At 45.0% G+C, this 26,548-nt stretch overlaps 1 protein-coding gene across 5 annotated transcripts; it reads left to right on the forward strand.

Annotated features, from left to right (window-relative positions):
• The first annotated feature begins 491 nt into the window (after positions 1–491).
• On the forward strand, positions 492–26,548 carry MTURN (maturin, neural progenitor differentiation regulator homolog). Of its 5 annotated transcripts, none has more exons than XR_013811074.1 (4): positions 492–821; positions 10,223–10,345; positions 24,309–24,470; positions 25,867–26,548. XR_013811074.1 is itself a non-coding variant. In XM_079711194.1 (4 exons), exons 1-4 carry the CDS (start codon positions 660–662, stop codon positions 24,857–24,859), a joined length of 447 nt encoding a protein of 148 aa, XP_079567320.1. In that variant the 5' UTR covers positions 492–659; the 3' UTR covers positions 24,860–26,548. The 5 variants fall into 5 exon arrangements, 4 of the variants coding, with proteins under 4 accessions (XP_079567320.1, XP_079567317.1, XP_079567318.1 ...); XM_079711194.1 differs by having other exon boundaries at positions 24,309–24,404; positions 24,794–26,548; XM_079711191.1 differs by having other exon boundaries at positions 24,309–24,404.

Genomic DNA, 26,548 nt, shown 5'->3' on the forward strand with positions numbered 1-26,548 from the left:
AGTCGCATTGGGGAAAACGCTTTCCCGGCCTTCCAACGGCAGAAAAACGCGATCCAGATAACTCCACTTCACTGCAACCTGGGAGCCGCGGATTTCGGGCCCGCGCTGTGACGTCACCGGGCTCGCAGGCCGCGGCGCTGGCCTCAGGCTCGGCTGATTGGCTGGGGCCCATGACGTCACGGGCCGGGGCGGCCCTGGGTTCGGGAGGGCCCAGCTATGCTCCGGGTTAGTTTTTAAAAAGGGCGGGGCGGGGTGTGAAACAGGGGAGCTCGCGGAGCGTCCGGTCCCTCCCGCCGCGCCGGGTCCCGCCCAGTCGCGCCCACCGCCAACCCCGCCCGGCCGCCGCGCCAGCCTCGGTGGCGGCCCGATAGGGGGCGGGCGGAGAGGCGGAGCGGGGAGGAGCCGGGCGCGGCGCCGCGCTGTCCCTGGTCGCCGCCCACCCCGTTACACACAGCATGTAAACAGTCCCCGCCGGGAGGAGCCCCGGGACAGGAGGGAACCCGCGTCGCCCGGCCCCGCCGCCTGCCCGAGAGCCCACAGAGCCGCGCGCTGCCCGCCCGGGAGGAGGGCGCCCGAGGAGAGGAGGGCGGGCGGCGAAGGGAGCGGGAGGCGGGCGGCGCGTGAGGAGGCTGAGGGAGCAGCGGGCGCGGCGGGCCAGGATGGATTTCCAGCAGCTGGCTGACGTTGCGGAGAAATGGTGTTCCAACACGCCCTTCGAGCTCATCGCCACCGAGGAGACCGAGCGCAGGATGGATTTCTACGCCGACCCCGGCGTCTCCTTCTACGTGCTGTGTCCGGACAACGGCTGCGGGGACAATTTTGTGAGTGCCTGGGGGAGGGACCGCCGCAGCGCGCGGGAGTGTGGACTCGCAGCCGCTTCCCTGCGCCCGAGCTCCCTCGCCGCGAGGCGGTGGGGCGGGAGGTGGGGGGGCGTAACCGGCTGACCGCGGCGCACCCAGCTGCTCCGCGCTCCGCCGGGGGAGCCCTCGGGCCCGGCCCGTTGGGGTCAGCGCTCCGGGTGCGTCCGGTAGGCGGCAGGCAGGGGCGTCCTTAGGATCCGGGGAGCCGGGCTAGAGAGGGCTGGTTCCGGGACGCGACCCCACGGCTGGAGCGCTGTGCTCGGCTTGGAGCATCTCCGGGGGTGTCTCAGCCTCGCACTAGTGAGGGCCAGGGCGCGCGGACCGGGGCGCACGGACCCTCCCCTCCCACAGGATCCGGAGTCGGGAGCTTCCTACACCCAGGCGTCCCGCCCAGGTGGGGAACCCCGTTACCCTCTAAATGCGCAGACACAACTCCTCGAGTTGTCCCCGCCGGGGAGAACCCGCTCCCGTCCCCCTCCCCCATGTTATTCTCAGCGGTGTTTGGACACAAAGCCTCCGTCCACACTAGCGATGCCCCATCTCCTGCACCTTCTTTGCGGAATTACACCTCGGATCTTAAAAACGCACTCGCGCGTGCGCATACACACACAAACACACACAGGCACGCCTATCCCCCTTTCCTCTCGTGCTTCCATTGCTTCTCTGTGAGCTTCCAACGAGGTGTGTGGAGCCCGAGAGGTTCTGTCCAGCTGAGGCGGCGGCCTCGGCCCTGCCAAAGCCCTTCGGTTTTTCCAGATGAGGGGGAATTCCCCCTCCCCACCCCACTCCCCGCCCTGCCCCAGTCTCGGAGGTACCGGGACCTGGAACTGCGGTTTGGACAACTGCGGTGTCCAAAACCTCGACTTTGCATCCTGCGCCCACCTGGGATCTTGGCGCTGGTAGTTTAGGAAGGGGATGTAGAGGGCCGGGGAGCTGGGCTGGGAGGTGCAGAGACTGGGCGAGGATGGCGCTTCATGAAGTGTTTGTAAGGACGAGGAAAAAATAATGGTCCCCAAATGTAAGATGGAGGCGGCTATGGGCTCAGGTTACCGGCCTGAGTCGCCGGCCTGAGCCTGGAGCTGGCGCTGCTGCCGCCCCTGCGGACGGAGGTGGGGCAGCGCCTCGACTAGGCCTGGCGCTGGCTCCTCAGGTGGGGTGAGACAAAGCTGGGCCGAGGTCCAGGCTGTCGCGCGCCCCTAACACCCACGGGAAGTTCGAGAAGGAGTTACAGAGACAGCAAGATTGTCTCTCTTGGCCCCAGGGAGATGAAGGCTTCTGTATGACTTGTCGATAAAGCATGCCCCTCCCACCACCTCCACCCCACCCCGCAAAGGTGAACAACCCACCTGGCCCCAGCCCTGCGACACTCTAGAAGAGGGATGGCATTGGGGGACAGCCAGATTTGAGTTCTGGCTGGGTGACTCTGGTCAAATGCATTTTAATGTTTTCAGATACTCAGTGTACACATCCAAAAAATGGGTGTAATACCAACCCCCAGGTGATCAAATAGATAAAGCACCTAATAGTCTCCACTGCACAGCAGGGGCCCCACAAATTTGGGTCAGAGATCTGGGGTTCCCCAGAGTTTAGAACTTGTCTCTTTTTTAAGAACCAATTTCTCACCTGTAAAATGAGGTTAATCAGAATGCCTCCATCATAGTACTTGTGAAAGAGCAAGTAAACTATAAATGTATGTAAGAACGCTGTTAACTGTAGTTAAAATAAGTAAATTAGTGTTGTCAGTGGGAGGTCATTAAAAAGGGATTTACTCCATTGTAAAAGTATAAGTATGCTCCAGGGATATAGTGGAAAGGGCATCAGGGTCCAAGTAATTGCAGTGTTAGGGTTTGATTAAGAGTCCCTTCTAGCCCTGGGCTTCCTTGGACTGTCAGTGACCTTTCCCCCCTCTTTATTGCTCGAGGTGGGACAAGAATCACTCATGGTTCTGGATTTTATGGGGGAGAGTTCCACACAGCCTTCCTGCTGGCACTGCAGGAGACATATCCAAAGAGAATAAGTGGGTAGAGAAAAGCAAGGCTATTCTCTTGCCTTGAATATGTTTATCAAACCATCATTCAGAAACATTAAGTATATCAGGGCTTTTTCAAGGCCACCCATATTATATTTTAAATGTTTTCCCACCTGTATGAATAAAGTGCTTGAAAGTATTTCTTTTGAAAGTATTCATTCACTGACAATTAAATGAAATAGATAGGGAAGAAAGATAATGGTGGGTGGGGGGAGTAATTCATTGGGTAGACTGGAACTTTTTCAGTTTCTAGAGGCCATAATGGACAAGATGCCAACCACTGGAGTTTTCTTCGCCCAAAACGTCTCCTCTAATCTGTCCCAGGCCAGATTTGTCAAGTGCTGTTTGCCTCTAGCTAAGGGAACTCAGACATGAAGTAAACGTCCTACCTCTGTTCTTTTCCTTTTCCCAGGAAAATCTGCTAAACATTAGAAGAAATTCGAGATGAAGAGAATGTAATCTGAAGGATTTGTTAACAATAAGAATATTTACATAACAATTCTCAATTTACAGTGTCTTTATATCATTCATTCATTCATTCATTCAACAGACATTTATTGAGGGCTCACTCTGCACTTGGCCAGGGCTACCTAGAATGGGGCCATTCTATTCATCTAAGAGGCAGTGTGGTATAATGGTTAGGGGCACAGGCTCTGGGGTCAGGCTACTCGAGTTTGCACCCCAGCTCCCCACATCTAACTTTGAGCCTTGGGGGAAGTTATTTAACCCCTCTCTGCCATGATTTCCACATCTGTAAAATAGGGATGATATTAATACCTCCCTAGCAGACGTGTTTGGGAAAAGTGCCTGAAGTGGGGGTGATGATATTAGTGGTTCTGGCAGGGTCTCTGCACAGCAGCCCCTCTGGATCTATTTAAAATATAATCCAAGTCATGTTCTCACCACTCCCTACCTCTCCTAAACTGACTTCCCATTATTGCAATAAAACCTAAGCTTTCTTGGCTTCAAGTCCCCACATGATTTGTCTCCTGCCACCTCTATGACCTCATCCTGTACCATTCTTTCCCCTTGCTTACTGTGTTCCTGCCACACTGGCCTTTCTGGTCTTCAGACAAGCCAAGCTCATTCCTGCCTCAGGGCCTTTACGTTTGCTGTTCCCTCTGCCTAAAATACTCTTCCCCCACATCTTTACATGGCCAGCTCCTTTTTGCCATTGTGGCCTGGGAGAAACCTTCCTGACCACATACTCCCTCCCTCACCCTTTTATTCTTATCATAGCACTCATCAGCACTTGATAGTCCACTGTTTATTTTCTGCCTGCCCCACTAGTCTATAAGCTTCACGAGAGCTTGTCTTATCACTGTATTGCAGCGCTTGGAACAGTGTCAAACATGTGATAGGCGTTCAATCCATGTTTGTAAGAATGAATGACTAACAGCCTAGTGTAGAAGATAGATGTTAAATTTCAAGAGTGACAGCTTCAAAGACAACTACCACTTAAGTGCAATTTACTGTGTGTCAGACTTTGCATATATGAACTCATTTAATCTTAGTAATCTCACAAGCTACTCTGTAATTATCTCCACTTTACAGATGAGAAAAGTGAAGCCCAGCAAGGTTTACTAACTTTCCCCCAGCTAATATATGGTAGAGCAGCTTGAATGGTAGCCTTGTAGTGATTATATAGCATCACAGAAGTGACAACAGGGGACCCAATTCAGACTGTGGGTTCAAGGGCTACTTCATATTGAGCCTCACAAATATTCTCTAAGGTGGGTATTATTATACCCCCATTTTATAGGTGAGGAAACCGAGGCTAATGAGTTTAAGGGACTCATCCAGGACTATGCCACTAAGAAGTAAGAGAGCCAGGACTTGAGCCAAAGCCCAGAGGGCTGTGCCTTCTGCCATGCAGACTGTACCCCATGCAGCATCAGGCTGGGGGCTCCAGAGGCCTAGGAACAAGGACTTCTTTTTGTCTGCCCTCTCTTTGGCAGCTCCTGGGTCCCTTGTGCACTCCTTCCCCTTCTTGCTTCACAAGCCATCCTGTCCCTGCAGTCCGTTTCCAAACTGCTGCCCTGATTCAGGTCTCTCTCCATGGACGGCCAAGGAGTTCAGGTCCTGGGATAAAATGCTGCCAGTGCCTTGTGTGTGCTGGGAGTTCAGGGACGCAGCTACTCTGCCTGGCTCTTCAGGTGTCATGGGGAAGTGGCCAACAGCTCACACAGGCAGTGTGCTCCCCTCTTCTGCCAGCTCAAAAGGTCCTGAGAGCTCGGTCTGGCTTGAGGAATGGGGTGTTGGCAGCCACTAACATGCCAGCCAGACAGAGGGGCACGTGCTCCTGGGCATGGCAGCACCAGCTGTTTCCCTTTTCGCCTAGGCCAGGAGAAAGGAGCTCTCAAAGTGCACTGCCCGGCCCCTCCCTGGTGCCTGGGCACTGCCGACAAGGAGAGGGGTGCTCCCTTACTGTCCACGACATGTTTGGGTCCACAGTTTTGTAGAGTTTGATCCCTCCTCAATGCAAAAACAAAGGTAGCAGTTGTCATAGTATTGAAGAAAAATGTTTTATTTATAGAGGGACTGTGTGATTTAATTTTATATGTGTGCCTATGCCTATGTCTTTCTCCATTTTCATCCTAGACATGTCTCTATTCTTAACTATGTGACTAAATAACAACCTTTTCATTTTGGAGAAAGAAAATACAACTTGTTTGAATGAGATTGCATCATGTTTACATGGTGGTATAGTGGAAAGAAGGCACTTTTTTGTTAAATTTAAACTCTATTCTCAGTTTCCTCTTCTGTCAAATGGGGATAATCATACCTATATCACATTATTATTTGCAGATTAAATGAGCAATAGTGGTAGACTGTAATGCCTTCCACAGTGGCCATGCATTATTCATACAGAGATTATTTCAGGGAAAAAGATACGCCCTTCATCATTCATGGGTGATAATCCTGAGGAGAGTAAAATTCTGCTAATATAAGTTCAAATAGGAGGGAATAAGCACTCATTGGGCCCCTGCCAAATGAGAGGCAGGGTTATCTACAGATTATCTCATGGAATGTTTATATCCACCCTGTGGGTATTATTATTTTCTGCGACTTACAAAGGAAGGAGCTGAGGCTCAGGTTGAAGGCATGACACCTCTCTTGACATCTTGGCTTTGCCTATTGCTTCCTGTGTGACCACAGACAAGTTGCTTAACCTCTCTGAGCCTCAGTTTCCTCCTTGGTAAAACAGATCAGTGTTTGACACCAAGAGCAGGTGGTAGGTGTGGCCAGCCATGCTCTTCCCTGGGCAGAAATATGTTGGCTGGCATGAGATGGCTTGTAGCTCTTACCCTCTTATACCATCTCTTCTGTGGAGAGCAGTCAGTTTTGTGTTAAGCTGCACCAACTTAAAATGCACTCCCCAGTACTGCTGACAGCAGAAAACCCATGCAGTGAGAGTGAGGCCCTTGGCAATGGCCCTTTGACACAGATAACTGAGTCCTGGGAGGACAACGGGCGTGTTCTTAGCTCCCCTGCCACCCCCAACTCTGCCTAAGCACCGGGAAGTCAAGCGCCATCCCCACAAGTGGTAGAACAGTAGGAGCACACAGACTGTGATCAATAAGTTGTTTGTGGGATTGAATTACCTTGATGATCTAATTCCATTTTTGGGTAAGCTGGATGTTCTCATCTATACTACAGAAAACAGACAGGCGCCCATTTTCCTGTTTGCAGATGACATTGTTATAATGTCTTAAGCTGGGCGAGCTTTAATAATAAACTCTGACCCAACTTAATAACAGAAAGAACGGCCGCTGATGGTGTGTGCTGAAATCAGAGTTCTCACTGGGGATTTTCAACTCTAAATGAGCAGGAATCTATAGGCTGCTCAAGGTAGGTACAAGGGGGGCCACTTCACTGCAACCCATGCCATCCTGAAAATTGGAGGTGGTTTTAGTCAGTAATGGCATTTAGATTTTTTTTAATGTAACGCCCACCCTCAAATATGTAGTTAGTCAAAGTTCCACTCTGGTTCTTGTTCTCAGATTGCGGTCCCAGAACCAGCAGCAGAAGCATTACCTGGGAACTTGTTGGAAATGCAAATTCTCAGCCCCATCCCCCATCAGAAACTCTGGGGTGAGACCCAACAATTGTGTTTTAATAAGCCTCCAGGTGATTGTGATGCAAGCTAAAGCTTAAGAACCACTGCTTTCCCCTCCTTTGCAAAGCCTTTTCTCAGCATTTCCCCTATTATAATAGTCCAGGTCTGCGATCTGCCTTGGCTCTAACTACCCTATTGGAAATTCAGTATATTCTGTCCTCAGATTTATATTTGCCAGGGAATTACACTGTTCAAAGGCACAGGTTCTCTGACCCCCTGCTATAGTTTTTTCGTGGCCAAAGTGGGTGTTTGGTTACATATGCTTGATATTTTCCAAGGTGAAGGCCTTGTAGCCACGCCCTGTGGTGCAGGACTCTGGGTCTTCAAGTGCCCATTTGTCTTTGTACAAGACTAGACCCCAGATCCTGCTTTCAGTAGCTTCAGCCCAGCCACCGCACGCTCTCTCTGCCTTCCCTTGGTTTTGGAATGGGCCTCTCTATTTTCCTAAGAGGTAACCCTCCTGCCCCTAGTCCCTTTCCTGTTAGTTCTGAAGAGCTGGTCCGTTTTATATGTGGGCACTGCCTCGGGGCACTGATGGCATGTCTTTCTTTGCATAGCATAGGCCTCTGGAAAGCAGTGGAGGCAAATCTGTGTCCCATCTGTGGCAAGTGCCAGGCATGTTTACCCGGCACTGTTTGTCCTAACCTCACTTGGTTTCACATTCTTCTTCTTCTGTTGTTTCCCCTTTGTCTTTATGTTCTCAACTGCAGACTTAATTTTTAGTTCATCTTATCTTGTATGCTGACTGCCTTGATTAATTTTAGAAGGAGACAGTTTCCATGAATAAAACTGAATACCTTTTATTATGAGATACAATGGACATGAAGCAGTTAACGTTTAGTAAGTGATGTCTTTTAAGTGGCCGTGCACACCTGGGCCTGTCTTATTCCAAATCCCCTGCTCCCTCACGTTATCATTTGGGCAGGGCTTCAGTTAAAACTCTTTTTTAAACCGCAAAACCAACACTACTGGGAATTCAGGATGAGTTAGACAGCCACGGGAAGGAGATGTAGGCACACTGGACATAAGGCCCTTTAGCAGGTGTTAAGTCTTTCTTCTCCAATATATTCATAAATCAACAACTCCAAAAGTGGAGTAATGAAAATTGTGACATGAATAATCTCCTCATGAGGCTATAGATGCCCTAGAAACGCTCAAACTGAATAAACTGATTACCAAGCAGTGGTGGATACTCTGTGATCCTGTTATTGTTTGAGTGATATACTTTCCTTAGTTTACTTTGTAACTTGAAGTACTTTTTTAAAAAATGTAGTTAAAAATAGCCATGCAAGGTTTTCATAGATACACCTGCTTCTGAATGAACTATATCCCAAGTTGCCTTGGATAGTGTTCTCAGTGAAGTCACATAGGGTGTCTGATTTAGCCTTGTGGCAGGTGGAAACCCCTACCCCCAATCCTCCTGCAGATGCAAAAGGGGAAATAGGCGACTTATATCCACCATTTATTGAATATCTACTATTTGCCAGCCAGGCACTGTGCCAGGCACTAAATAAACTTTTTACTTTTTCTCTAATCTTCACAACAAGCCTAAGGAAGGCAGGCTTAAAATTTTCTGTCGTGTGGTGCTAGGTGTTAACCCCATCTCTAACTTGGATAAGAATTTGAAATATGCTTGAACTTTTTAAAACTTGAGTTTGAAAATGGGTGCTGAGCTGAACTTATATAAAGTGGGACTTTATTATTGGTCTTGCAGAATCCCCACTAATTAAGAATGAAGTGCAGTAATGGATATAAAAGCACTTTGTACTATTATGCTTTTGTACAATGCAAGAGACTATTACATAAATGGCATTTCAGAGGCTCAACAACTTTAAGGGCCTCTAATTAATAGGGAATCGTGTTTGAGCTATTCTCTAAGGTTGGAGAATCTAGAAGTTATCTTTATTAGGTCAAGGCGATAGCTACTCTAGAAGTCTGCTGGAATTAGAGCAGCATGTGTCGGAAATGGACCTTCACATCTATGAAACACAGATAATTGGGTGGTAAAGATGGCATATTAGCACCTTGTTATTCTCTCTTGGATCTGAGCAGTGTTTTCAGTTCTTTCTAGTTCCTGGAGGTCCTGCAGTGAGAAAGAAGGAAGTGAAATATGTTTATTGAGTGTTGGGCATATGACTTTCTGGGGTGATGCTCTAATCATTTGTATTAATAGGAGGGGGCAAGTGCTTGACGTGGACCATTTCTCCAAATTGATCTTGTCTCTTGCTGCCTAGTCCCTACTCCTTGCTCTCTTCTGCCAAATATCTTCCTCTCCTCTACACTTTTTTCACCAACGTTGAGCTGTCATTGCTCAGGCCCCTCTAAACAGTGATTCTTGGTACCTGACTGATACCCCGATGTCATCCTGGTAGCTCAGTGCCCCCTCCATTGCTCAGATATGCAGGGGCCTTCTGCATCTGCATCTCTCAAGCCTGTTTCTTGGACTTATTCCAGATCCTTGAACATTTATGGGAGAAACTAGTCTTAAAGACGTGCTAAAATGGATATCCTCATTTGGGGAAAAAATACCCCACTTGTCTAGCCCTAAGAAAAAATAAAACCTAAATCAGTCTCCTCTTGGCACGTGTTAACATTGCAAAGTGTTGCTTGGGTATGATGCCCTCTTAAAGCATTTTAAGGGAAGGTGAGCTTTCAGAAAGCCTTTGTTTCCTGATGACTTAGTGATGACTTTCCTGTGTGTTCTCCTGAATTCATTTCATCTTGAAGTAAATTTATCATCACAGACTAATCTGGGTAAAGAATATCTCCAAGTAAGCAGTTACGAACTATGCCTAATTAATCCTTCAGCCATTGCTGAAGGCAAAGGTAAGGATTACACAGGCTCTTGGTTTCTCCTTCCTCCTGTTTTAAAACCACCCATAGCTGGTACCAGAAGGGGGGCGGTGGAAATCATGAGTGGGGGAATATTGATCCCAATGCCACTTTTACTACATATGAGCAGATCTGATGGAAAATTGAGCAGGTGAGATTATGGACCAGAAGCATGGGGGTTCTCTGCAGGGTATGCATTTTCTGATCTCCTTCAATGCAAACAAATCAAGAATGACTATATGGATTTTACTCTGGAATGGAGGCCTTCTTCAAATTCACGTAATTAAAGAAAAAAAAATCTTCTTGGCTTTGTGTATTTCAAACTGAGTATAATGACTGTGTGTCTTTGTTTTCTCCTTTCCCTTGCCGGCGGGCATGTAGCACGTGTGGAGTGAGAGCGAGGACTGCCTGCCTTTTTTGCAGCTAGCACAGGATTATATCTCCTCCTGCGGCAAGAAGACGCTCCATGAAGTCTTGGAAAAAGTCTTCAAGTCTTTCAGACCTGTAGGTGCCTGCTTGGCTTCTAAAGCCATCTTGTTGTCTCCAGTGATTGTGCTTTGAATAACATGGATTGTGGGGAAAGTGGGCAAAACCTGGGGTGACTAATTGTTTATCTCTTGTCTGCCCTGTGGCTTAAAGATAGCAGCTAGTGGAGGGAGGCTGAGGGCGGAGAGGGAGGGGGAAACGGGATGCGACACAGCTGTTTGTTGCAGGGATGATAGTTATTTCTAGCATCACTTGAGTTAAGAATCTCTGATTGGGTGGGAAGCAAACAGAGCCTTTATGAGACAACTGAGTATTCTGGTTCTCATCCAGTAGACTTAAAACCAAAATGCTTAGAAGTGCTATGGAGGTTCTCTTATGATAGGAAATTGCCAGAAGGCTATATAAAGGATGTACCTCCATGTTGATGGATATGGAGAAGGAGGAAATTGGATAGTTGTTCTGTTCTTTTCTCTTTTTATGAAGTCTCTTATAGAGAGCTTGCTTTCCCCCAACCCCCTTAGGATTTAGGAATCTGTATGTCTATGGTTAGCTGACAGTTTGTTTCATTATAGCTGAAAAACATGTAAAATGAATACTCACCCCTAATTTGAAGACTACTTCTCTCTTTATTTTTATTGGAAGAGAAAGTCAGATTACATGACTCTTGCCCTAAGTTCAATTCCCTGCCCACCATAAATACTCTACATGCTCAGTGTTATTTGCTCTAGGATTTCTTTCTTTTTTTTTTCTTTTTTCAAATCTTTTAAAATAGTATCTACTTCTTTCCTGGAATTTTCAAACTTGTCTTTTGTTTCTCTGAACATGGTAGGCTTGGCTGCATAAGAGACTGTCAGATATTCCAGTATTTCAAGGTTTGGGAGTCTGTTTTGTCAGCTTTTGTTACCACTGGTTCCCCGTCCTGGTATCTTGTTTCTTTGAATGTTGGATTATCTCTTCGTGCTTGAAAATTTGTATATTTGTATTTGAAAATTTATATGTGGGGTATATTGAGTCCTAAGATGATGGTACTTTCCTCCAGAGAGGATTTTTATTTGCTTCTGCCAGAGCAAATAAAACTCCAGAGAGTTCTTAGAACTCTCCAGGTGATGGACAGTCAGGTTGCAGGCCTGGTTGATTCTGGTTCATCCTTGTTCTGAGAGCCGCCTCAGTCTGTTCAGGCTGATATAACAAAATACCATAGACTAGGTGGCTAATAAACAAAAATTTATTTCTCATTGTTCTAGAGGCTGGAAGTCTGAGATTTGAGTGCCAGCAGATCTGGTATCTAGTGAGGGCCCACTTCCTAGACAGATGGCCATCTTTTACTTGAACTTCACTTGGTGGAAGGAGACAGAGAGAGCCCCAGGGCCTCTTTTATAAGGGCACTAGCTCATTTATGAGGGCTCTACCTTCATGAACTAATCACCTCTCATAGGGCCCACCTTCTAATACCATCACCTCGAAGGTCAGGATTTCAACATATGAATTTGGAGGGGGGAACACAAATACTCAGACCATAGCATAGGGGTCCTAGCCTGAAGTGACAATGGTTTATAACAGTTTGCTCCTTTGAAAGGCCCTGGGTTTGACTTTGGTCTCCCTAGCTCTTAGAGTAGGCCAAGAATGCAGTAGAAGTTTCTTCCAGGTCAGCAGATGTCCTTAGGACAAAAGCAGCTTTTTATGATAGGTTTACCTCTCTGGGTGCTGATTCTCAATATATTTAAGAAGGCATTTTTCATATTGAATCCAGATTTTTTAGTTCTCTTTGCAGGAGTTTGTCCCGGTCACTATCACTTAATGCATCATTATAAAAAGTGGAATTTCAAGTGGCTTTTGTCACTTTATCTGATTTGTATCATTTGTCCAACCATTTCTTTTTGTTGTTGTTGTTTGTTTATTTTCTAAGCCTGTTTGGCTTATTCAAAATAGATTTTTGACTTAAAGATACTGGTCTAGCCCACTTCCACTCATTCAAGATGTATTTACTGAGTACCCCGTAGGCACTTGGCACTCTTTACTGCTCTGTTCCTAGCAGTTGAACCAGACAGATGAAAATCTTAGACCTCACAGAGCTTGTATTCTAGTGGCAGAGAGATAAGATAAATAAGTACAACATAAGATAAATGAGTATAACACATAATGTGTTAGTGACAAGTGCCGAGGAGAAAAAAACATGAGTCAGGGAAAGGGGGTGAGAAGTGTCAGAGGCACTGACGATTTTGATTAGGGGAGCAGGGAAGGCTTCACTGAGAAGGTAATGTGAGTAAAACTTGAAGTGAGATGTGAGCCATGAGGAGAGCTACAGGAAGAGCTTTCCAAGTAGAGAGAACAGCAAATACGACCACAGAGGGAGAGAAAACTAGTGTTCAGAGAACAAGGAGGGGCTGGTACGGCCTGAGTTGGTGGGGGAGGGGAGGAACATCGAGAGATGAGTCCGAGGAGCCTCAGGGGCTTGCAGGCCACGGAAGGACTTGGGCTTTTACTCCCGTGTGCTGGGGAGCCGCTGGAGGGGTTTAAGCACAGAGGGATCTGCTGAGTAGAGAACAGGCTGTGAGGGGTGGGTGGGAGCAGGGAGCCCAGTGAGGAGGCTGTTGCTTTCATCCAGGCGAGGCCATCGGTCTTGGACCAGGATGGTCACAGTGAAGGTGGAAGAAAGGGGCCGGATTCTGGAGATGCCTTGAAAGTAGACCCAACTGGACTTGCTGATGGGTTGGAAGTGTGGTGTGGGAAAAAGAAGACATGGATGACTCCAGAGGTCCTCATCTACTCAGTGAAGGGAATCGTGTTCCTTGACTGAGATGGATGAGGCTGCAGGAGGAAAGTTTAGGGGCGAGACTATCCAGAGCTCGGTTATAGACATGTCAATGTTTGAAATACCTGTTAGACATCCAGCTAGAGATATCAAGGCAAGCAAAATTTTTTTTTTAAATTGGTTCCCTCAAATCTTAACCACCCCCCCCAACTATCTAATTAGGAAATGATACTCACTGTGCAGCTGGTTTCCTCAGGGAGGTTCCACTCATTAGCCTGCCACCTGATTCTCTGTATGTGGCTGTCATCTGTGGTGGCAAGCAACAGACTACCTGCAGAATGGGCTTAACTGCAGAAGGTGAGCTCCCACCAGGACTTCTTTTGCCGTCTTGCTCTACCAAGTCTACGGCTGTATTTCAGCAACCAGGCCGCCACATGTAAATGGAAAAAACTGCAGTCCAAAAAATCCAGATGCATAGCTAAAAGCGATTGACTTGGTTGAATACTTTCTTTCAGATCAAGCTGCTTTGTGTCATGGAGACACACAGATTTCATTTAACGCCGTTGGGCTTCCAGAGTTCATTTCTAAAGCAGAGCCTTCCGCCACAGTGGGCAGGGATGATGCTCCCAAAGTGGGGCCTTCACCTGGCACGGCGCCCCCTTTGGTGGGGAAGCTTTTGCGTGCTGGGCACTCTGGCTGGGTCTTTTTGCCTGCGGGAGAGGCTGGAGGCCTTCTCAGGACTAGTGAGGGTGAAATGCACACAAGCTTTGGGTTTCTCTCAGTCAGGATGTGCCCCAGATGGGATGAGAGGGCGTGTTACAGACCCGGGTGAAGGACTGCTGGAGATCGGTGGGGAAGATTTTACCCTCTCCCTCGCCACTGAAGAGTGTATTTCTTCCCACTGGTATTTATCTGTTTTATATAAAGGAGCTTTGGATTTAGAAATAAGACCCAGGAAAGGGTCTTACTGCTGTTGTAGCTGAAAGTATTTGTTGAAGTAACACGTACCCAAATGCTACAAGGTTATCCCGCAGGTAAGCTTGAGCACCTCATTCCCTGAAAGGTTTTGATAATCTGATCAATCTCTGTAGCTCCTTTTTGTTTACAGTTGGGGAAACCACAGAAGGAATATTTTTACCTTCATCTTAGAACAGCCTCATTCATGGCTTTGAATTCTTGTTTTACCTTGGCCAGCCCATTGCCAGCCCCTACCCTGTGTAGTCTCTCCAGAAAGATAAGGACCTTTCTGTTGACAGCCTTCTGCTGCCTTTTGGGGCATCAGTCAAGCAGGGTCAATTAACTTTGCTGAAGCCCACGCATGCCTGCCTGCATGGCCAAAGAATGGAGTCATCTTCTGGCCATCCTCAGCGACCCTGCCCGCGAGGCTCAGTGTGCCACAGTAGCACTCTCTACCTTTGGACATTCCAATTTCGTAGACTGTGTGCTTTTCCTCCCCTTTCTGTTTGCCTTCTCCCCACCCCCCTTTCTGTTTGCCTTCCCCCCACTGAAACAATATCACAAAGTCCATGCCCTACCAAAGAAATCTGTTGTTCAATTTGACAAGAAAAAATAATTATTCTTTTTCTTATTCACCATGTTACTCCTCCTCTTTTTTTCTCTATCTCTTCATCACATGATCAACAAAATGTATGATCATCTGCTATTTGCCAAAGCACCGCTTTGGAGAGTAAGAGGCAGGGCAGGGTGCCTAGTCCTTGCTCTCAAGGAGCTGGCCTTCTGGAAGGAGACAGAGCCACAAAAACGTACAGAGAAACTCCAGGTTACAAAACCGCGCATTTATTTTGGTCTACACACTCTGCTAGATACAATGCAAAGGAGTTCCATTCCCTGCTCTGCTTACTCCAATCTGCTGGTTCTCTGGGGAAGTGTTTCCTGAGAGGATGTCAGTGAGTGTGCACCGACCGCAGGGTGTTGGTTGTGGTCCCTTTACCTAGTTATGCAGAATCAGGTTACCACAGTGATGAGGAACCCAAGCTCTGGGGGCAGGCTGCCTGGATTCAAATCCCAGTTCTGTCACTTGCTGGCTGTGTGACCTCAGGCAAGTTACTTGACCTTGCTGTTTCTCAGTTTTTTCATTTGTAAAAGTAGGAAACAAATGATGATAGTTACCTTAGGATTGCTATGAAGATTATATGACACGATTCTTGTTGGGGACTTAGTGCAGTGCACGGCACAGAGGATAAGCACTGAGTAAATGCTGGCATTGATGGGGACAGGATGGGGACACTTGGCAAAATACTGTTGAGAAGTGAGCTCAGTAGTGAAAGCTTTCATAGGACCCTTAGGTTTTTGATGGAGGAAGAAAACAATTTGCTAAGTGATTTCAACACATGCTTAACAGAAGCATCTGGCTAAGATAAGAGATTTTAAGGGGGCAGTGTTGGGGTATTATTGCCAAAAGTTTATCGACACTGGTTTTGGCAAAATAATAATCATCCGTTCAGTACCTGATCCGTACAACTCAGTGGGTTTGAGGCTAGTGCTACAAGGGGGATGAATGGATGCTCCTGTCCCCCAGAGGGACATATGACCAAAGAACCTCTGGTGACAGGGTTATGGGTGATATTTATTTTCTCTTCTGGATTTTCTAAATTTTCCATGATGTCACAGAAAACATTTATAATCAGGAACTATGTTTTTTTTTTTTTTTAAAAAAAAAAACTGCCTTATCTACTATGTGTCAGAAGGACTGGGAATATCAGATGTGAGTGGGCTCATCGAGGAACAAAGTGCTGGCAGTGGCTTCACAAGGAGGGGGGACTTGAAAGGGAGAGATCTGGACAGTGTTGGAGCAGGAGGAGGGCCGGCCAAGAAGAAAGACCAGGAAGGCCCATCTTGGCCCCTTAGCTCAGAGAACCTTAGAGATGTCCCTGGGTGGGGCAAGGCAGCTTAGCCCTGGCCTGGCCGGCTCCCAGCCCGTGTTGTTCAGCCTTAGTGCCCCCGTCTTTAAAATGGGGGTCATACATGTTTCTCTGTCTTGTGGATGCATGGGGAGCTTCAAAATCAGAACACAGAGGGCTATCAAAGCCCAGCCACCCCACTGAGGTTTGTTTCAATTTCTAGCTCATAACTGCTGTTAGGAAATGCTTATTGGGTGGATATGTGGCTCCATGGATGCAGTGGGGCAGCTTCCTTCCTGGACTGACCTATATTCTGCTCCACTCCAGGGACCTCCTAGCTTCTACCTAGTTTTTTTTTTTTTTCCTTCCTGCTGGAAGGTCATATCCAAATGGTACATGTGTGTAAATGACAGCACTGTCATTGCCATCTGTGAGCAGGAGGGCTTATCCATGTCCTGGCACCAGTAATGGCTTCGGAGACACCTGTCACTAGCCTTGATCAATGCGAATTGGAGAATCGTTGGAATCCTACATTTTTTTTATTTAAGTGGCCCTGGATTGACAGTTGCCAGTCATCACATGATTGAGTTAGATAATGAAATAGTGGTTATGGGTCTAAATAATGCTGGCCATGCCATTCATTTTTTCCCTCCATGTTTTTGTATCTTTTATTTAGTGATGATTAACAGTCCTTCCTCCCCTCCACCCCCCCCACTAGAAAACAGTTCACAAAAGAAGAGAGAACTTACCATTTCCAAGTTAGCTGCAAAACCAAAGCTAATCTTTGCCTTTCAGTTCTCTCAAAGCTTTGCTCTATTCTCCTGGAGTATTACTCCTCCTCTTACTAGCACTGTGGACATTAGGGTCATGAGGCACCTGTTGCTGTGATGATTTTCTGTGCTGTTTTGGTGGATGTTCTTTTTTTTTTTTTAATTGAGGTACAGTTGTTTTACAATGTTGTGCTTTTTTCCACTGTACAGCAAAGTGAAGTAGAGTTCCCTGTGCTATACAGCAGGTTCTCATTGTTGCTTTGATGGCCCTACCTGGAGTGAGAGCCTGTGCTTCCCCAGGTTTTCTCACTCTGATTGACCCTGGTCCCCTGCCTGGGGTTGCTGTGTGACTCCACGTTTTTTCCTCTTGAGAAACAGAGATCCTTCCACCAGAAAAATTCCCTTAATTCTGTCTTACTGGCATGAGCAAGATCGGTTGTTGTTGGGTTTTTTTGCCACTAGTGGCTGGAGAGCCAGGGATTATACCCCACAGGAAAACCCTTTGTGACCCAGAAAAAGTTCAATTCTTGCTTCTACTCTTCTAGTCTGGTCAAGAGTCTGGAAGAAGAGAGAGAATCCACTTGTGGGAAGCTGCCCCAGTTGGTCAGAAAGTCTGGTAGGAAAGATTATGCACAAGTGTGGGTTTTAATAAAAACACATTGAATTAACACAACGTTGTAAATAAACTATACTTCAGTTAAAAAATATTGATAAGAAAACAAAAAAAAACAACCCACTACATCCAAAAAAAAAAAACCAGAACAAAACCACACACACACACATTGAATGTTGACAATTTAAGTTTATCGTGGCATTTGTTTTTTGCTCATATGGTGAACATTCAAACCCTTGTCTTTTGTAGAACGTGTGATGGCCCCTAAAATAAGAGGGTACCTATTTCTCTTGCCCATTTGGGTCTTACATCAGTCTTGCCACCTAACCCCCCCCTTTTTTTTTCTCTATTATCGAAAAGACAGACTGATCAGGATCCCATCAGAGGTTTCTTGGTACCACCAGCATCATGGATCATTAAGATAAATTGTGACAAATTCCCCAAATGCTTTAGGGTCTCAATACTCAGAGTGTGGTTTCTGGACCAGCAGTATCACCGTCACCAGGGAGCTTGTTAGGAAAGCAGAATCTCAGATCCCACCTGAGACCCACTGACTCAGAATCTACATTTTAGGTAGATCCTGGGTGAGTCATATACACAGCAAAGTGTGAGAAATGCTGCTTCAAAGAATCCTCTGGAAGGAGCTTACAGGAACCTCTAAAGCCACAGGGCACTTACTGGAAGCCCCGAAGGCCTAGCTGGTTGCCTGTGCTCTCTAGGGCCTAGATACTATCTCCCCTTCTTTTATAAAGACACTCTAGGGCTTCCCTGGTGGCGCAGTGGTTGAGAATCTGCCTGCCAATGCAGGGAACACGGGTTCGAGACCTGGTCTGGGAAGATCCCACATGCTGCGGAGCAACTAGGCCCGTGAGCCACAACTACTGAGCCTGCGCGTCTGGAGCCTGTGCTCCGCAACAAGAGAGGCCGCAATAGTGAGAGGCCCGTGCACCGCGATGAAGAGTGGCCCCCACTCGCCGCAACTAGAGAAAGCCCTCGCACAGAAACGAAGACCCAACACAGCCAAAAATAAATAAATAAATAAATAAATTAAAAAAAAAAAAAGACACTCTAGCCCAAGTGTTTGAGTGAGAGACAGCAGATGCTAAGTGCCAACTGAATAGAGCCTCTAACACTTTCAAAAAGACCTGGAGTTAGTCCTACAGAAAACTGATACTCTCTTGGGTCTGAAGAGCTTTAATTCTCAAGGGTTAGCATCTCTACCCACCAGGTACAACCCTGTTAGGATGGGTGGGCCCCAGTAGTTCTTATGTGATCAGAGACTGTTCTGAAGAAGCAAGACCCTGGGAATGCCAACACTGTTGTCCAGAGTGATCATAAAGATTTTTTCCCGTCAACTGAAAAAAAAATTTACTGAAGTAAGAATGAATGACTCTATCAGGAGCAATTTAAATATACTTGACAGGATTTCTTGGCCTGTCTCTTTTCCCTTATAAGAGTGTGTGGGTGCAGTAAAAGCAAGGACTCAGGATTCTTCCCAGTCTGTTTCTGATATGAATTCTTGACTGTTAAAAATTTGGATCCAGAAATTAAATTTTTTTTTCCAATCTGGCTATTCAATCTATTCTTTGTTTTCCCCCTCCAGTTTTATTGCGATATAATTGACATACAGCACTGTATAAGTTTATGGCGTACAGCATAATGATTTGACTAACATACGTCATGAAATGATGATCACAGTAAGTTTAGTGAATATCCATGGTCTTATATAGATAAAAAATTAAAGAAATAGGGAAAAAAACACCTTTTTTTCCTTGTGATGAGAACTCCTGGGATTTACTCTCTTAACAACTTTTTTTTTTTTTTTTGGCTGCGTTGGGTCTTTGTTGCTACGTGCAGCCTTTCTCTAGTTGCAGTGAGCAGGGGCTACTCTTTGTTGCAGTGTGCGGGCTTCTTATTGTAATGGCTTCTCTTGTTGCAGAGCACGGGCTCTAGGCACGTGGGCTTCAGTAGTTGTGGCTCACGGGCTCAGTAGTTGTGGCGCACAGGCTTAGTTGCTCCGTGGCATGTGGGATCTTCCTGGACCAGGGCTCGAACCTATGGCCCCTGCATTGGCAGGCAGATTCTTAAGCACTGTGCCACCAGGGAAGCCCCTCTTAACAGCTTTCTTATACAGCATACAGCAATGTTAATTATATTTATCATGATGTAAATTATATCCCTAGCACTTATTTAAGTTATAACTGGAAGTTAGTACTTTTTTGACTGCCTTCAGCCAATTTTCCCTCCCCTCACCCCTGCCTCTGGTAACCCAGAAGTTAGACTTACCTACCATAAATGAGAATGGAGACAGAGGTGGGAATGCTAGATTATTACATATCTGTATGATGTCCTTTGGAATCCCAGGCAAATTCTAGCTCTTGTGCTTTTTCTGTTTTCCTCCTCATGCTTCCAAATTGTACATACTCATAAATGTTGATATTAACATTGCATATTGAATTTTTTTAAGTGTATTACCGAGTAGAAAACATTGAAGGCTCCAGCTATAGGAGCAGCATGGACAGCTGGAAGGATATCTCCCAGGTAGCCTGGTGGTTAGGCGTGTAATGTCTACAACCTGCTGGCCTGGGTTTGAATCCTGCTCTGATGCTTACTGGGCAACTCTGAGCAAATTTACTCAACATCTTCAGATCTTCTTTGTGAAAGGGAGATAATAATAGTACCTACCCCATAGGGTTATTATGAGGACCAAAGGAATTAATATACAGAAAAGCTGCTTATACAGTGCCTAGCAGATAGTAACTTAACCAATATAAACTATTATTATTGAATCCGAAGTGTGACAAAATTGGTTGGTTCAATGGAGTGTAAGCCTGAGAATCTAATGCAGAGGCTGATAGAATTGAGTTTCTTAGTTCTCTTCCTACTTCCTACAGTACTAATTAACAATGAGGCAGTCCAGAAGCAAGCCCAGCAGAAGAGAGAGGAAGAAGCAGGGTCTGGAGACAGTCTACTGATGCAGCACTAACTCCCCTTGAATAATTGAACTGGCTGTGCTTTAAAATGAGAAGCAAGATAATATAATGTAATTAGATAATTCACATAAGACTCTACAGTTTGCAGACCATGACCACATTCACTTTCACATCGAATCTCCATAGTTTCTCTGGAGTAGAGCAGGTGTCATGGTTCCCACTTTCCAGAGAAGGACACTGAGGCTCAGCAAAGGCAGTGGTCCTCAACTAGAGCCCTGGCTTCCAGGTGCGAGGTCCAGTGCCTTTTCCACACAGCCTCTCAGCAAATCTTCAGATTCTCCGCTAAGGTGCCTTAAACGTCCTGACAGCCATTGAGAGCTGCTTCTCTTCTCTCTCCCTCCTTTAAGGACAGGGGGAGAGCAGCTCTCAAATTAGCATCTGAAGATTTCCTGCCAAAGGGGAGGGCCTCCCATGTGGCTGATGCTACAGACCCAGAACTATGTGCTTTGGATTCACATCAAGGTAAGGTACAGAGCTAGGAAAAGGAGAGAGGGGAAGGGTTTCATGCTTGGCTTGCTGGAGCCTCTTCTACCAAGCCACCCTAAGCTGAGGAGAGGGTGGGTGTTAAGGGGTACCTACAGTTTGAGTCCATGTGAATTACCTAAACATATTATGAAAGAGAATAATCAGTGGCATGTCACTTTAGGACAAGATGGCAAATATGTGGACGCATGCCTCAACTGCGCCCCCTGTACCCATGACAGCCATTGCTAACTGACCAGGATCTTTCCCACTGAGCCTCAGAATCCTCCTGAACCCAAGGCTCCAGGCATCCAGTCAGATTCGTTAACTGAGAAGGAACCCATTGACCATTCCTCTTTTAAGGAGCATCCCTTCAGTGCAGTGAGGAGTTATATTTATTATTGAATTAATGCATCTTCTTTTGGCATTTAGGTGATTCTGGAGTTCTTGGTAGTGGCAAAAATATTTATATTTTATCAACAGTTTAAATGTTACCACTCTTTTGATACTTTCACCTTGCTGTGTCATCTAGCAGCTCTTGAAATAAACTTGAACACCAAAATATTAGTCATCTGTGTTCATTGTAACCAGCCATTTTTTCCCCTCTTTAGAGGCAAACTTTACCTTTTATTCCACCCACTAAGATATGGAAGGGAGATAGCAGTAGGGGAAAGGGGCTTTTGCCTTCTCCCCAGCACACACGAGATTGGTGCAGACTATGTGATTGGTGCAGACTGTGCGAACAAGCTGAGATACGCCCCTCCCTCCCCTCCCCCCAGTCAGCAGTGTCTCTGAGACAGCTGTAGCCCTGAGCTCCAAGGGGAAGGCACGTGCCTGCAGTTGGCCGTAGTGCCTTGGCAGGCCACGTGCATCATATGACCCATAATGCCTGGCAGATGATTTTGTCCTGAGCGTGTTCAGAGGGCCCTCTGAGACCTGCAAGAGTTGTGGTCTGAGAACTTCAGAGTAAAGGTGTTATTTTGATCAGGACTCTGCTTACCCTTTCCTCCTGTAAGCCTTTGGGAGGGAACGGAAAGGAGGGTGGGTGGCAGGGCCCTGGGAAGCAATGCAGAGTAAATGGAATGGTCCATCTCACTTTGTCCTAATGCAGTTAGTATTTGGATCATAGGGCCATTCAGTGAAGTTGCCTGAAAATGGTCAACCAAGGGGCTACTATGTGAGAAAGGTTCATCAAAGAGCTGTGGGTCGGCATCCCCATGATGGCAGACAAGGCCAAGATGCCTGCAGCCGTGGCTTCCTGCCAGCACCAGAGCGTTCGTCCATATTGATCAGGCCCAGCAAAGGGCACTCACGGTTTCTAACCCAGGACCAGCCAGTGTTTTAAGAAAACGTTTACTGTGTATTTATTGTGAATTTCCCTGATGATAATTATAGAGCATTTGGAAAATACAAAAAGATAAAAAGGAAAAAATTTACCCATAATCACATTACCTAAAAAAGTACTCTTAAAATTTGGATATATTTATTTCATTGAAGTCTTTTTTTCTATGCATTTGTGTATACTTTTAAAAAAATTGTGTATCATAATGAAAATGCAATTTTCATCATGTTCTTTTTACACACATGAGCACATTTTTATATCATTAAATTCAAAGATAGTATTTTAAGTGGATATATAAGATTCCATTTTATGGATGCACCATAATTTATTTAACCATTCTGTTGAACATTTCAGTAGTCTCTATATTTTTATATGTGTGTTACGAATAATAGCAGCATGCATTTTTAGAGAAGAAGGCATAGAGGAGAATAGATTTTTAACATCTTGATGGGATAGTCAGCACGGTTCATTGTACTACTGCTGACAGCCCAGATATGTGTGTGTGTGCATAGATATTATATCTTTGTGTATACATGGATGATACTTAAAAGTAGAGAATCTCCAGGCTCTCCAGTAAAACCTAGTCCTTTGGGCACCAATCCATTGTACGATTGACACTTCCATCTAATAAGCTTATGAAAATAATTATAGAGGTAGCTGACTCCCATGAGAAATCCATAGCTACTGTGCTAATTCCTGTTAAGTGCTATTGAAAGTTTTTTATTGAAGTATAGTTGATTCACAATATTATATTAATTTCAAGTGTATAACATAGTGATTCAGTATTTTTATAGATTATACTCCATTTAAAGTTATTACAAAACAGTGGCTATATTACCCTGTGCTATACAATATATTCTTGTTGCTTATTTATTTTACACATAGTAGTTTGTATCTTTGAGTCCCCTACCCCTATTTTGCCCCTCCCTCCTTCCCTCTCCCCAATGGTCACCATGAGTTTGTTCTATATATCTGTGAGTCTTTTTCTGTTCTGTTATATGCATTCATTTGTTTTATTTTTTAGATTCCACATATAAGTAATAACAGAGTATTTGTCTGACTTATTTCACTAAGCATAATACTCTCTAGGTCCAGCCATGTTGTTGCAAATGGCAGAATTTCATTCTTTTTTATGGCTGAGTAATAATCCAGTGTGTGTGTGTGTGTGTGTGTGTGTGTGGTGTGTGTAACTCACATCTTCTTTATCTAGTCGTCTGTTGATGGAAACTTAGTTTACTTCCATATCTTGGCTATTGTAAATAATGCTGCTATGAACATTGGGGGTACATGTATCTTTTTGAATTAGTGTTCTTGTTTTCTTCAGATATATACCCCGGAGCAGAATTGCTGGGTCATATGGAAGTTCTGTTTTTAATTTTTTGAGGAACCTCCACACTGTTTTCCATAGTGGCTGCACCAATTTACATTCCCACCAACAGTGTAGGAGGGCTCCCTTTTCTCCACACCCTCTCCAACATTTACTATTCATAGACTTTTTGGTAATAGCTATTCTGAAGTTTGAGGTGATATCTCATTGTGGTTTTGATTTGCATTTTTCTCATATTAGTGATGTTGAGCATCTTTTCATGTGCCTGTTGGCCATCTGTATTTCTTCTTTGGAAAGATGTCTATTCAGGTCTTCTCCCTGTTTTTTGATTGGGTTGTTTTTTTGATATTGAGTTGTATGAGTTGTTTATATATTTTGGATATTAACCCCTTATCAGTCATATCATTTGCAAATATTTCTCCTGTTCAGTAGGTTGTCTTTTCATTTTGTCCGTGATTTCCTTTTCTGTGAAAAAGCTTTGAAGTTCCATTAGGTCCCATTTGTTTATTTTTGCTTTTCTTTCTTTTGCCTTACGAGACATATCCAAAAAAATATTGCTACGATTTATGTCAAAGAGCGTCCTGTCAGTGTTCTGTCCTAGGAGTTTTATGGTTTCTGGTCTTAAATTTAGGTCTTTCATCCATTTTGAGTTTATTTTTGTATATGGTGTGAAGAAGTGTTCTAATCTCGTTCTTTTACATGGAGCTGTCTAGTTTTCCTAGCACCACTTATTGAATAGATCGTCTTTTCTCCACAGTATATTCTTGCCCCCTTTGTTGAATTTGGATCAGATGCCTTTGGTTGTCTTCCTGCCTGTGGGCCATTTGGCACTCACAGCTGCTTCTCTTCTCTCCCCTGTAGTTACTGGGGCTTCCGGATGCAGATGACGACGCATTTGAAGAGTACAGTGCGGACGTGGAAGAGGAGGAGCCAGAGGCAGACCACCCCCAAATGGGGGTCAGTCAGCAGTAGACTTCCAAGGGGTCCCACCTGAGAAGGAGAGTGGGCCCTGTGGTACCCGAGGTGGGGTCACAAGCTCCTGGGTTAGCATTTTGCAATAGCACTTCGAAACAGGACGTCTGACTCCCAGCATCCAAATTAAAATGAAATACCTTTTTAACGACCACACGATATCTGGGATGAGCTTTGCTCAGAAGTGACCTGAATTTTACTCCCGTTTCAGTGGGTCTCTAATGGAGTTGTCTCAGTAGCCTTTGCCATTTTGAATTTAGAGTCCATTTTGCGGCTGACTGTTCTCTCTTGAGTTTATGTTGGAGAACTAACATTTGCTGACTCAAAAGTAGAGAACTCTGAATGTATTAAGGATATGTTTTGAGTCATCACAGGTGACATTATTGAGAGAAAGCATGGCAGAGAAGAAATGCAGTCTGCACTTTTTATGTACCTTTTAAGTGTATGTAAATGGAAGGTTTTGCTTATAAAGCATGAGTTTTAATATCTAGTCATTAAACTGCACAAGTGCAAATACAAGGGCAGAAAAGGAGTATTACTTAGTTTTGGATTAAGAGGGTGAGAGGCAAAGAAGCCTTTGTTTAAGTGTTCTGCCATTACTGAGTTACCTAGATATATAGCAACTGGTTCATGGTTAGGTAGAAACATTATTTGCATGTTCAGTTAGTTTAAAACATGCTGATTCCAAAGCCAGTTTTAAAGTCTAATAGTGGAGAATATAAATGGGGTGACGTAAATTATTGATTTCTTTAAAATGTTTATAAGCCACCCCACATATGAAACGAAACATTTACCTTCTCTCTTTATAACAAGATGGCAACTTGCTAAATCATGAAAACATCCCAAATCCAAGTGCCACTTAAACTTTGAAGCCATAGATGAATTTAATAGGAAAATAAACCAGGATAAATTTTTTTTAAATATGATGGATACCTTCTTTACTTTCTTAATCTGACTTTTATTCTTCAAAAAAAAGTCAAGAAAGGATCCCACTGTATAATTTATTTAAAAATTGTAATCAAGTGCTTTGAGGAACCTAACTGCAGTGAAGTTTTAAAGTGGTATGAAGGCGGGAATCTTTTAATCGTGGGTTAGCTTGGTTCAGAAGGGAAGTTTTAATGATCAAATATTCAGACAACTCACAGAAACAACTACTATCATAACTGGAAACACTGCTGTCATCACTTAGCAACACCCACTGAGGGGGGAAATTCTTTGCAATGCTAACATGGAATTATTTAAAACATTCATTTTGCTTAGACCCTTCTGCGTCTCTGGTTCTAATAAAAGATGCAGAATGCCTCTTTTACAACACTTGACTAAACATAACATCTGGGGTGGAATTGTTTTTAACATGCACACACATGCCTGTTGGGTTGTCAAAGTTTTAGATTAAAAAAAAAAAGCAGAGGCCACAGAGTTTACGGGAGTCTTGTATATCTTTCAGGCATGTTGGTGTAAACCTGATTATCTCAGCATTTTCTGTTTAATTGATTGGTGCCGTGAGGAGTACAGCTGCTCGTGATAAAACGGCGTCCTACAGTTTTAAGTCATCGGGTAAAATAATTTCGTGGTTTCCATCCGTGCTTCAGTACCCATGTTTTTTTCTTTTCTTGGAAAAACATATTAAAGGTTAACTTCAAGTGAAATGAATTTCCTTTGGAGTAGCCTATTAACAAAACAAACCTTGGGGTTTTATCCAGTGGAACAAGCGGATCCCGTGCTTTGCTCCCTTGCCTGTGTTCTGATTGGCTCTGAACCTGAGCACAGGTGATTGGGAGCTATGCCTCCCGTAGGTAGAGCCCACGTCTATAAGCTCCGTGTTCACACCGTAGTCTGAAAGAATGACTTCTGCCACGGAAATGAAGAAGCTTGACTGGCTTGCTCCATTCAAAGGTAAACTGGAATTTTGTACGTAGAGGCTTAAAATCTAAATTTACATATGTTTGAAAGTGGAATGGACATATAAAATGTATTTTATGAAAAAAGTGTTTAGGCTTTGACCAAATGCATTGTGGTATTATTATGTTAATGTTCTCTGTTTATAAAAATTGAGCCGAGATAGACTCAGCCATTCAGTGGGCCGAGGAGAAATCTGGCTTTTGTTCTGCCCCCGGGGTAGGAAAGAA

The sequence above is a fragment of the Hyperoodon ampullatus genome, assembly GCF_949752795.1.
Source record: "Hyperoodon ampullatus genome assembly, chromosome: 9".
Lineage (NCBI taxonomy): Eukaryota > Metazoa > Chordata > Mammalia > Artiodactyla > Ziphiidae > Hyperoodon > Hyperoodon ampullatus.

Excerpts from the sequence above, each read along its gene's own strand:
- MTURN (XM_079711191.1), top strand. The coding sequence starts at position 660 with ATGGATTTCCAGCAGCTGGCTGACGTTGCGGAGAAATGGTGTTCCAAC. Across the intron at positions 10,346-24,308 it reads TCTTCAAGTCTTTCAGACCT|TTACTGGGGCTTCCGGATGC; the intron begins GTAGGTGCCTGC and ends TCTCCCCTGTAG. Across the intron at positions 24,405-25,866 it reads CAGACCACCCCCAAATGGGG|GCATGTTGGTGTAAACCTGA; the intron begins GTCAGTCAGCAG and ends TATATCTTTCAG.